General features: G+C 46.2%; 1 protein-coding gene across 7 annotated transcripts in view; it reads left to right on the top strand.

Annotated features, from left to right (window-relative positions):
- elavl4 (ELAV like neuron-specific RNA binding protein 4) overlaps positions 1 to 13,134 on the top strand; it is an 83,279-nt gene that overhangs the window by 29,770 nt on the left and 40,375 nt on the right. For all 7 annotated transcript variants that reach the window (XM_057355980.1, XM_057355979.1, XM_057355977.1 and 4 more), the window contains 2 exons: positions 1,967 to 2,053; positions 11,700 to 11,937. In XM_057355980.1, the coding sequence (XP_057211963.1) occupies positions 1,967 to 2,053; positions 11,700 to 11,937 (325 nt within the window). The remainder of the gene's footprint in view (positions 1 to 1,966; positions 2,054 to 11,699; positions 11,938 to 13,134) is intronic.

Raw genomic sequence — 13,134 nt, forward strand, 5'->3', positions numbered from 1 at the left:
TTAAGTATACGTTTTTGAGAAATCGCATCTCAAGATAAAATATATGTACTGTATGATGCTTGATCTTGTTTTACATATGGTATGTACATATAAATACAAACATACATATAGGCTGTTGAGGGTGACCTCCATTTTGTGGCTGGCACTCTCAAATTTAACAGCATCTCTGTGATGCCAATTACATGCAGTGAAGATGTGTGATACGATTGTGTGAGATGCCAACGTGGATTCAGTTTGGTTCGGGATGGGGTGAAGTAGAGGTTGTTTGTCTGCGAACGTCATGAAGTGGCAGATTTATTGCGTGTTACATGAGCAAAACAGAGAAGCGTGGGAGATTTTGTTTTATGATATGGCGGTGACCACTGTGTTTTTCTACTATGGCCATTGTTGTTACATGTATGATGGAGTCATGTATGAGATGTATCTTATATCATTTCTGTTTTTCATAACTATTTTAATGCAGGTGTACATAACCATCATAAGGAGAGTTTCGTCAGCAACATTTTGAACTTCAGTATTTAGTGTGTGTGAAAAAAAAATATGTATTGATGTAATTTTATCAAGAGAAAAGCTATAAAATATAAATTAGCTTACGACTACGCGCCTGGCTTAAATTATAATGATAAAAAAAATTTTTTACCTACTGTACATGTTTGTTTATGTTGTTTAATTGCGACAAACAATAGCACAAGTTGTTTTGTTTTGTCAACAAAAGGAAAATAGAAAGTAGAGGAAGAAAGAGAAAATGGCATAGAACAAAAGCTATTTTCTCCAGTGTATTCTATATTTGATTCCTGTGAGCTTTGAGAAAAGGTCAGTGAAAACAGAAGATGAATTCATTTATAGTCTGTCCTGTCCCTGCTGTCGCCTGCGGACATTGATCTGTCCTCTGTTACCAGAGTAACAGCGAGCATTTTCTAAACCTTACAGTGAATGATTCACCAAAAAATCTGATGCATCAGTTGGCTGTGTCATCCCGGTTCTCATTTTGAACGATTCAGCATGTGGACTGGTTCATGGAGATGTTGTTTCACTAGAGCAAGAATACACATGAAAATCAAGTTTAAAGCAAAATGTACACTGATGTTTCATCACTAGAACAATAAAAGTGTGATGTTACACCCTGCGGTCCTCACTGTACTGTAACTAAAACCAAGGTGGCACATTAAAGATTAAAACAGAAAAAAATCCCACTAGGTTCTTTTTTGAATGATAGACCCATGCCCCAGATAACACTACCCCAAGAGCTGTCAGCAATTCACCTGCCCGCCCCATCCCTCTCTCCTCTCTTTCCTCTGCTGACAGTCTATTTTTTGCTAAATCCAGACACCTGGGCGCTTACATGAACGTTTTAAAGATCTACAGAGGACACAGAGCCCTTGCCGCCCTCCCCTATCTGATCAGAAGTGTCTCCTCCATCATGTAGTGCTGGATGCCTCCTATTACACCCCTTCTCTTTTCCATCCATCCAACGGCAAGGTCACGCTTAGAGTCTTCCTTTTTTCCTAAATTGGCTGTTTTCGCTGTTAGCTTCATGGCTCAAGCTGTGATTGCGGCAGTCTCGGTGTTGGTACTCTAAGGTCTTGTTTACGAAGCTGGATTTGTTGGAAAAACCCATGATATTAAATCTGCAGTCGAAAGCTTGCACTTTTTTTCCACGACTTGCAGTTTCTCTATTATTTTACAAAAATTAGTTCAGGTTTTTTTCTACGGTCTGGAGCAAGAGAAATTTTGTTAGCGAATACATTTTTTTCTATAGCATCCGCATGCACCTACAGGGCCAATTTCCACAATGTGATGCCTTAGCATAAATAAAACTAAATTCATCTGAAATTGTTTTCTGAACTGTGTCATTCCAAATCGAAGCCACCTGTGTGTTTTAGTGTGCCTGGAGACCGTCAGGTGTGTTTGCTTGGTATGGAGAAGATGAGTATGTTTCAATATTGACCCTGCCCCCCTCCCGTAGGGATCGACAGAGACTCAGTGGCGTCAGGCAGACCTGCCGCAGCTCCAGGGCTGGGCTGAGAAGGGACTGCTAACACAGCCAAAGATGGTAAGGAGACTGCTGCCCATTAACCGCCATTTTTACCCCATTAATAATTTAGGATGTTACTGCTATGAGAGACAGGTTGTGTGCAGGGATACATAAGGCCTAGTATATCTTGGGTTATAGAATTAGGTTTTAAATAGAATGTATTGATATTTTACTGTTGTTGTTGTTATTATTATTATTGGGGGAAATGATGATGTCATGTGTTACCTGTTATGGATGGATGTTGTATTGTCAATATGTATAATGTCTGTGCATCATTTAAATGTCTTGTATTTGTAAAACTAAGCATATATGCATAAATTATTTACAGCTATTTACTTACAAGGAAGATTGTAAAACATTAATTTTGCATTTGCTTTGCATGGCGTTGACAATGCATTTGGATCTCCACACAGTAAATCCACCTGAAGATTATTATCAGTTGTTTTCTTCCAGATTTAGCTGTCAAAGGGCCACATAAATATGAGCAGACACCTATAGGAGAAAGAACTAGCATTAGAAGGCCGCGATAATGACTGGAGAGCATTACCAGTAAAAACACATCAGAATAGAAGCCTGGCATTTCATCATCTTAGCTAATAACGCCATTAAAGTGCCGTGTTGAAATGGCAGGTATCAGCGACACACACACACACACATCGAAACGCATCTTTCTGCAGCACTGCGAACACACCTCTGGCTCTGCGTGACTCAGGGACATCGGACTGGTTGAACCTGTATTTTTATCTCCGTTCTGACATCCTCTACGGCACTTATGTAAGACAAGAGTGGCAGAGGCGCTATCTTCCGGAATCCGCACACACATACAGAAACACGCTCGCAGGCCGAGTCGAACAGAGCAGCGCTCAGAAACAGTCGACATATCTGCCAGTGCATTTGAAAAAATAAAGGAGCGTAATCTGGGGGTAGTGTTCAGTTGAATAAAAGAAAAGATGATGATCTGTCCTCCAGCTGACACCGAGGCTTTTGTGATGGCTTAGCCTGTCTGCTCGGCTTGCCCGTCTGTCTGTCTAACTGTCTCACTGCTTACTACAGCTAAAGCACAAGCAGATAGAACAGGCTAAGCTCTGCTCAAGCTAGCACCCGAACCAGAGATTTTTGGTGTTTATAGCTTACTAATGCTGTTAAAGGTGCTGTAAGCATTTTTGTTTTTACTAATACCATGCATAACATGTCCCTACTACACTCAAAGTACCACACAAAGTAAAGGTTTCTAAGAGGTTCTTTGTCAGGCAGTTTAACATTTAATATCCACAGAGCCTTTCTGTTGGACAAAAGGTTTTTTATAGATGAACATGGTTTTACAGACTATTGAAAGGTAAGAATGAAATGGCTGAAAGGTTCTTTGGGGAACCAAATTTTTTTTTCTATGGCATCGCTGCAGAGAACGTCTTGGTTACGGATGTAACCTCAGTTCCCTGATGGAGGGAACGAGACGTTGTGTCGAGCCGACAGATGGGGTTCGCTCTTGAGAACCTATCAACTTCTGACTAGTTTAAAAAAGGCCAATGAAATTGGCGAATGAAATTTGCATGCCGGACTCCGCCCCCGGATATCCGGGTATAAAAGGGAGACGGCGTGCTGCATTCATTCACCTTTTGGTCTGAGGAGCCTGAGCATCCCTCGACCACTGCGGCGGGCAGCCAGCGTTGTGGCAAGAAGGACACAACGTCTCGTTCCCTCCATCAGAGAACTGAGGTTACATCCGTAACCAAGACGTTCCCTTTCTGTCGGTCTCTCGACGTTGTGTCGAGCCGACAGATGAAGTTCCTATGGAAAACGCCACAGCGCTGTGCCGCGTCACAATCTCTAGCGGAGCGACGCTGACTGGCCTGGGCGAGTCAGACGTAAGCGCCAGCGCGAAATTGTAACCATCCAGTGGAGAGGTAGGGGGTCCCAGTGCTTTTTGGGAAAAAGGTGGGAAGCCCCTGCCACCGGCCGTCACGGGCGGAGGCCTTGATTCTCTAACAGCGAGAAGCCGCCTGGCACCATAAGGGCCACTGGGTAAGCATTATTCCCCCTGGGGGAAAAACGCTACAGAGAGCACCATCCTACCATAGGGAGGAATTAGTGCAGACACCACATGATCTCACCATCAGGGGAGAACTCATGGGAAAACGTGCAGACTGAAGGAGTTAACCGCAAGGTGGAGATCCACCTAGGGAGGTCATGGGTTGCCGAGGTGGGAACCATTCATGAGGATACATCAGACGGAACCGCCCAGGGGGGGAGTTACCATATCTGGAGCACTAGGTCCGGTTAGAGCTATGTGGTAGATAACTCAACTGTTCCCCAGCCTAAGGAGGCAGGGCTGCTCTGCCCAGCCTGCCCCCAGGAGGGTGCTTCATGATGGATGGAATGCCTGTTCTTTACCCAGTGGGGAAAGAAGGGAGGCGTAATAGCCGCTGATCCCCCTAGAGGAAGGGGGAAGGGCTTTCGCAGGCGTACGCCCTACCGGCTGCCGGTCCTACACGTTGCCCTGCAGGACGCGGGCTGACACCGGTTCCACGCATAGGTATTAGAACCTCGCGAAGGTGTTGGGTGTAGCCCAACCCGCAGCTCTGCAGATGTCTGCCAGAGAGGCGCCCTGAGCCAGTGCCCATGAGGAGTGTGGGCAGGGGCGATCTTTAGATCGGTATGCCATAGCGCCGGCATCCACGATCCAGTGCGTCATCTCTGTTTGGAGACAGCCCTCCCCTTCTGTTGACCTCCCGAACAGACGAGAGCTGCTCAGAGCTTCTGAAGCTCTGCGTGCGGTCCAAGTAGAGGCGTAACGCACGTATTGGACACAACACGGATGGGGTTGGGTCTTCCACCCCGGTGAGGAGCGCCTGCAGGTTCACCACCTGGTCTCTAGGGGGAGTGGTGGGAACTTTGGGCACGTAACCGGGCCGGGGTCTCAGGATAACGTGAGAATCACCGGGCCAGAGTTCTAGGCAGTCTGTGGACACGGAGGGTGCTTGTAGGTCCCTTACCCTCTTGGAGGTGACCGCCATCAGGAGAGCCGTCTTTGTCGTGAGGTGAGAAAGAGCGGCAGCTCCGAGGGGCTCGAAGGGGGGGGCCTCTTGAGGCCCGCCACCTAAGTCGCAAGAAGGTACGGAGCGCGGATGAGGTGGTAGCCTTCTCGCGCCCCCTTAGGAACCTAATGACCAGGTTGTGCTGTCCCAGAGGCTTCCCAGCAACTGGGTCGTGATGAGCGGCCGTAGCGGCTACATACACTCCCAGTGTGGAGGGGGGAGAGGTTACTCTCCAGTCTCTCTTGAGGAAGGGACAGCACGTTCCCGATCGAGCAACTCCGTGGGTCTTCTCTTCGAGAAGAGCACCAGGACGAGAAGAGGCGCCACTTATGGGCGTATAGCCGCCTACTGGCCATGGCCCTAGTCTGAGTGGTGTCCCATCCGCCAGGGGTGGGCCACTCAGGATCTCCTCGTCCCGTCCAGACATGGAAGTTCCAGGGGTCTGCCTGGTATGCCATAACGTGCCCCTTCCCCTGGGAAAGGGGGTCCTTTGCCAGGGGGATCGGCCAGGGGGGAGTTGTTCCAAGTCCGGTTGGGCCAATAGGGCGCAACTAGTACCACTTGATGCTCCTCTTCCCTGGCCTTGCACAAGACCTGTGCAATGAGGCTCACTGGGGGGAAGGCATACTTCCGCTTACCCTGCGGCCAGCTGTGCGCTAAGGTATCCGTGCCGAGGGGTCCCTCGGTCAGGGAGTACCAAAGCGGGCAATGGGAGGAGTCCGGGGAGGCAACAGGTCCTCCTGTGCCTGGCCGAACTGCTCCCATATGAGCCGGACTGCGCGGGGATGGAGTCGCCACTCTCCGCGAGGCGTCGACTGACGAGAGAGCACGTCGGCTGTCTGGTTCAGGTCGCCTGGGATATGTGTGGCTTGCAGGGAGCTGATCACCTGCTGACTCCACAGAAGGAGGCGTCGGGCGAGTTGTGTTAGCTGCCATGAGCGAATGCCACCCTGTCGATTGATATACGCCATAGCAGTTGTGCTGTCTGACCGGACCAGCACGTGCTCGCCCTGCACGAGAGGCTGCAGCCTCTTCAGTGCAAGTAGCACAGCCAACAACTCTAGGCAGTTGATATGCCAACGCAGGCAGGGGCTCGTCCACCGCCCCGACACTGTGTGCCCGTTGCACACGACACCCCACCCCTGCAGGGAGGCAACCGTCGTCACACGACGTGCCTTGCTGCCCTAAGGGGATCCTGTCCACCAGAAAGGTCATTGAAGACCAGGGGGTTGGGGTGCGTCAGCAGAGAGGCATGATGACCATACGCCTGCTGCCGGTGTGCCACGCTCTCCAGGGAACCTGACTCTGTAGCCAGTGTTGGGGCGGTCGCATGTGCATCAACCCGAGGGGGACCACCCCCACCGAGAATGCCATGAGCCCAGGAGCCTCTGAATTGTTTCAGGGGGACCGCTGACTGCCTGAAGTGCTTCAGGAAGTTCAACACTGACTGACCGCACTATAAGTCAGTCACGCTGTCATGGGGAAGGAGTCGAGTTCCATACCGAGAAAGAGGATGCTCTGCACAGGGGAGAGCTTGCTCTTTTCTCAGCTGACCTGTGGTCCCAACCGATATAGGTGCCGGAGCACTAGGTCCCTGTGTGTACACAACAGATCTCGTGAGTGTGCCCAGATGAGCCAGTCGTCGAGATAGTTAGTACCCGCACACCTCTCTCACCAAGGGGAGTGAGGGCGGCTCCCCAGATCTTCGTGAAGACTCGTGGGGACAGGGACAGACCGAAAGGGAGGACTCTGTACTGATATGCCAACCCTCGAAAGCGAGACATGAAAGTAAGCGTCCTTCAGGTCGATTGCCATGAACCAATCTTCGCATCTGGTAGACGCCAGGATGTGCTTCTGCATAAGCATCCTGAACGGCAGCTTGAGTAGGTGCCTGTTCAGGGTACGCAGATCTAGCAACACCGATGGTCTCCTCTTCGATGTCCCTTCCGGGGGGCCGCCTGAGCCAGAGCTGGAGGGCGTCGAAGAGGACCAGGGCTGCTGGGAAGCAGATGGTGCACGGGACTCGACGGCCGAGGCGGCCGAGTCGCGGCGCAGAGTTCCTGCATAAGCGCTGGGTTGGTCTTACCCTCGTGGAGCTCTCTCAACGCCTTGGCCTGGCAGGAGCCATAGCATGGAGAGAGGAGGCAGCTTGGCCCACAGCAATGTTAGCTCTCGATGCCGGAGATGCCGAGACCCTCCATGCTTTGGATGGGAGTCTAGGTCGAGCCCCCCAGGTGGCCGCCGCCTGCGGGCAAGAGTGCACCGCGGCGGCATGCTCCACCTGGGGGACATCGACGTATCCTCTAGCTGCCTCACCCTCGAGGGAAGAGAGGGTGAAAGAACTTGTTTGACGTGAACGTGCCGGAAAGGGGCGTTCCAGGTCTTACTAAGTTCTTCATGCACTTCCGGTAAACACGGCACTGGGGGCGGGCGCGGCCTGGAGCCACGCTAAAACCAGAGGCACCATGTAACCAGCCGCAAGCGCTGGGAGAGGCAGTGCGGGCACTGCAACCCAATACTCACGGCGGTCCGGGAAAGCATGGCTGACATTTCGACTCTCGCCTCTTCCTGGGCTCGACCCCCCGAGGGAGGGAGCCCGAGGAATCGTCGGAGTCGGGTGGCAGTACGTCACCCCCCGATGCTGCAAGAGACATCTCATCACCAAGCATCGTGTCCGAATACGTGGTTGAGGAACAAGACGGTGGGACCGTCTCCTGGGGAATGGTCAGACGAGCTAGACGAGGTGCGAACGGTCCGTGAGCCAGTGGCTGGCGGATTAACGCTCACAGTAATCCTCATATCACCCTTGCTGCTTGCCGTAGCGGGCGGCAGGGCTGTAGTCCTGCCGTCACGGAACGGGGAGCAAACGAGGTGGTGGCTGAGTCCCGTGGGAACACAGCCACCTGTGACGCAACATCTGAATCGTCAACCGCCCGCAATGCGGGCAGGACGTATCCACAACGTCTGCCCCAGCGTACTGGAAGCAGACACCGTGTCCGTCCCCCTCCTCGATGATTGTGTTGCACCCATGAGAACAGCGGGACATGCCACGCTGGAGAAATTTGCTCTTTTAGAAAAAAACACTCGAACACTCCTGGCGCTGCCGAGATGCCCAGGGGAAGTCGCTGCAGGAAGGGACTGTCCGCTGCACCACTTCGTAAGATTCCAGCAGTAATTCGGCGTAGAGTTTGAAGTCTCGAAGTCGATCAGTGTGAAGGCTCCGAAGAACAAAAGGAGAATGAATGCAGCACGCCGTCTCCCTTTTATACCCGGATATCCGGGGGCGGAGTCCGGCATGCAAATTTCATTCGCCAATTTCATTGGCCTTTTCTAAACTAGTCAGAAGTTGATAGGTTCTCAAGAGCGAACCCCATCTGTCGGCTCGACACAACGTCGAGAGACCGACAGAAAGGGAACCCTTTTTAACATTTATTTTTAAGACCTGAAAAGTTCCTGAAAGATACTGTGACATTGAAAAATGTCCTATTAAATCACACCTGTCTCTATGACAGCCCTGGGCTTTATATACAGCAACAAAAAAAACGCCCACCCTTTTTTAGCTAATCAGAAAACACTATGTGTCTTTTTGTGGGTTTATGGGAAAAAGCAGGCGGTCTAATTTGGTGGTTAACTTAAAGCAACATTGCAGAAATCACTGCACCTGTCAAAGAGAAGATGGTCACAAAAATGAAAAAAATATTCTTTATGTGACCCAGTCTGTGAAAACCAGGCTAACGTCAAAAAATCTAATTTTGAGATAACTAGTATCAAAGTTTGATTTCAAGCATTCATTTCACTATGATTTCAATCTTTGATGTGGTCTTACTCAGTAAATATTAAAGACATCAAAGTTATAAGTTCACAGAATGCACTTTTCATGTAGGATGATTATATAGAAAATTGTAAATCACAAAAAATGACTTTAGCTGGATTCACATATTTTAACGGAAACAAGATCTTATCTAGCTAATGTAAATTTTACTGATATAAAATTTAATATCATTCCACTTTGTCAAGGACTATATCAGGGACTAAAAGCTGGTGCTTAAAATTTGTTGAAATTTTTCGTATGTAGTTAAAAAAAATTCAGCGTTAAGACCCTCAAGGTTGTGCTGTATTGTGTAAATAGCCCCAGCTGAGGGGTTAGCATGAACATATATAACTAATCTTTATTGCCTTATCAGAATGGCATTCTATCTGGTAACCTATCTTCTACTTCATTACAATTGTGTTTACTGGGTGTTTATTCATTTCTTAATTTTTGTAATTCACTCTTTCAATCTCGTTTTATCTACAAGTTAATCAACTAAAAAAACTATACTGACTGCTATACTGACCCGTCAGCTTCTGAGAAAAAAATACTGCATATGCAAACAAACAACTGCCCTTCTCAGTATAACAACAAGAAGAGTTCAAGTTCAGGAAAATAATAAGGCAGCATTTAAGTGCTGGGGAAGGTTTTGGAAAGGAAGGGCTCTTTAATTGGCCATCGAAAAACACAACATGTCCCTGAAACCAGAATGAAAGATGTCTACTTTCATCAGTTTCTTTTTCAGAATATTCAAAGGTCTTATCCCATGAGATTTGAACATTTATTTTTTTCCTGAGAGAAATGGCTAACAGGTTTAATAAGTTCTCTGCACACATACACACAGGAAAACACACGCAAGTAAACATGTAAATACACACCAATCAAGACCTGCTGCGGTGATGGCTATTTTGTCCCTTTGTGACGCTTTATGCCTCTTTGCTGCATAGAATCACTGCACAGGATCCATGCATATGCCATTTACATGCATATCCTGAGAGCTTTGCAGATGGGCCTTCTATGGGCTACAGACAGCTTTTTTCTGTCACATCGGAAAAGGCGAACATATACAAAGACTAAAAACAGAAGCAAAGAAATTGATCCAAAAACTAATTCTCGAAAGGGAAACTGCATTGTCTGCATTTATGCCTTTTAACTTTAGAATGGTGCCATTGCTGTAGTAGCCAGTGAATCTATCATAGCTAATATCTGGCATGAATCTATTTTTATCAATCAGGAAATAGTTTGATATTTTGAAGACAAACCTGTTCTGTTTTAGTGGCATCAACTGAAAAACAAATTAATGATTAAAACACAAAAATGCAACATTAAGAAAGAAAACAGAAAACTGATTTTATGCTAAATTTAAAGAACAATTAGAACAGAGAAACATTGCAATTAATAATGCTTTTGATGGCTTTGATGGATATTTTTGTTCATACTGTACAGCAATACAAGTAAATTGCCTTTTTCATCTTTTTTATTGTAATACATTGCACAATACTGTTTCTAAAAAAAGCAGAGAGTGCAAACAATAGCCTTTCTAAATATGCCCACAATGATAAAAGAGAATTGAAGTGCAGATGAGGAGTATCTTTTTGAATAGCTAAAAATAAGCACCAGCGGAATTTCAGCTTAGATCCGTTTTTTTCTTCACCCATCTCTATTATTTCGAACTCTTGAATCTATCAGCAGGAAACATTAGGGCTTTTGCTTCATTTTCATTGCACATCTTGATCTAAATTGCACCAAATCTAGTAAGAGAGGAAGAAAAGATCATGAATTAATGTAGTTGACTTACAAAAATCTAGCTACGCTTGCTGTTTTAACCATCTTTATTTACAGTTTAATTGTCACCCAATTACATAGTGTAAAAACAGTAAAAACATTGTGGGTAGTAAATAAGGCTCATTTTTGCGCTGAATTACCGCACACAAAATTGGCACGCTGGTTTAGTGAAATCACCCATCACGACGTGGCACGATGCTGTTGTCTTTAGACTTTGGAGAGGCCATCCAGACAGTCCGAGAAGGTTAGACTCATGTGTTATAAAAGGTGTTAAAGCTAATGTGAACGTGCTCCTCTGACTGACGTAACATTTCACGGAGTGCTGCTTTTAAGGCATGTAACCGTAAAGATTTGCCCACCCCCCACGTATGCGCATCTCCAACCTTCTTGACAATCAGAATATGACACGATTCGAGATGTCAACCAACCCCCTCAAACAGAGTCGAGCGACAAAATTAAACACGCATGCGTGCGCACAAACATTCTTTATGCAAATGGATGAATACATTTAGCTGCAGTGTGAAATCGTCTTGAAATAAAAAGTTTGAGGCTGAAAAGCAGCACAGTCTAGGGCCCTTCTCTGTTCCGTCTTCCCCAGGGCCAGCGCACTACTCTTCAAACATCCGCTCTTAAAAGCGTACGGCTAAACCGGTGGCAAACGCTGTTTGCCATGACAGTCGCTCTATGCTGAAGGGCTCACGTTGTTACCCTGTCAAGTTAAGCAAACCATCAAAATGCACAACCAATCTAAAAAAATCAGCGATAGAGTGTGGAGGAGGTGATGGTGGTGGGGTGGGAAGAAAGCTACTGAAAGTCTAGAATGCATAAACAGTTTCCTGTAAGTGTGTCATGCATTGTATTATTTAGATTCGGTGAGTTTTTCCCGGATAAAAGATGTCGCAATCTCAGTCGTGTATGACAGATTATACCACTAATTCCAAAAAGTTTATATAATTGCAAATATTAAATCAGTAAATCTGTTGTAAGAAGAATATGTTTTGTCGCGTCCTTCAACCGTCCATTCTTTCCGCAGATAATCAGCAACATGGAGCCTCAGGTGACGAACGGGCCGAACTCCGCCACAGCCAACGGTCCCTCCAGCAACAGTCGCAGCTGCCCCTCGCCCATGCAGACCGGCTCTAATGACGACAGCAAGACTAACCTGATCGTCAATTACTTGCCCCAGAACATGACCCAGGAGGAGTTCCGCAGCCTCTTCGGCAGCATCGGCGAGATCGAGTCTTGCAAGCTGGTTCGAGACAAAATCACAGGTACTAACAAAGAGGGGAAATGCAAAAGGGCAAAATGATAGGACGGAGAAATGTGTGTAGAGACAGTAGAGAGCTACTCTGCTGGGAACAAAAATGCTTGAAATGGATTATAATGGTTTGATGGTTTTAGACAAAAAATTTTTAGTTGGATTTGGATATTATGGATTAAAAGAGACTAACTATGGAAGCATATTGGTAGCTATTTTCAATTTGAAATGCAATACGCAAAATGGCAATACAGTATGTAAAATGACAATGCAATTGTGTATTTAAATATACACTTTAAATAACATATGCGCAACATTAAGTGCAAAATGAAAATAAAAATTCAATTATATCAATTACATTTGTCAGTTCCTACACTAGTTATAATGTGTTATTTAAATGGATATTTTTAACACTCTTTAACTTTCAAAATGAAAATGGATTCCCTGGATTGATTATATATGTTTAAGATAGTCAGCAAAATGAAAATTCAAATGTTATTTTCCATAAATCCATTAACATTAGCAGGTTGAACATTTGGGATTTTATTTTCATTTACACACAGCGCGTTGGGTGTTACAAAATTCAATGTGGACTTGAAAATGCATTTCGAGCTGGCCACGACTCCTCCCCGGTACAGCGTCATTGTGTGAAGGCGGAGCCAACATCGCTCGTTACGTGCATGGATGTGCGGATGCAGAACTGATAAAAACATTAAATCGCATGCACATGAATTGGAGCACAAAGACAAAAATTGATTAATTAGCTTAAAAAGATTATTACATGTCTGTAGACGATAGAACTAGTAGCTACATTGCTAGAACATCTCGTAGAGGATTCTCTGCCTTATCAAGCGGTGAGCTCGCCTGTTGAATGTCTCATAATCACTATAAGTTGACTTTCTCATACGCGTTTTCATCATGAACACATTCAGTATTTCGATTATTGTCTTTTTTCTCAAAAATATTTTCATTCAATCGTTCAGAAATGGTCGTTTTGTGAGACCACTCTTCAGTAACTAACTGTACAATCACAAACGCGATCCATCCACGTGAAAAAACACCTGTTTTTCTAAACCGCCTTCACGAATTTTGCAACACCCAACGCGCTGTGGGTAAATGAAAATGCAATCCCAAATGTTCAACCTGCTAATGTTAATGCATTTAGGGAAAATAACATTTGAATTTTCATTTTGCTACAGTTTTGCTTGAC

The sequence above is a fragment of the Triplophysa rosa genome, linkage group LG17 (assembly GCF_024868665.1).
Source record: "Triplophysa rosa linkage group LG17, Trosa_1v2, whole genome shotgun sequence".
Classification (NCBI taxonomy): Eukaryota; Metazoa; Chordata; class Actinopteri; order Cypriniformes; family Nemacheilidae; genus Triplophysa; species Triplophysa rosa.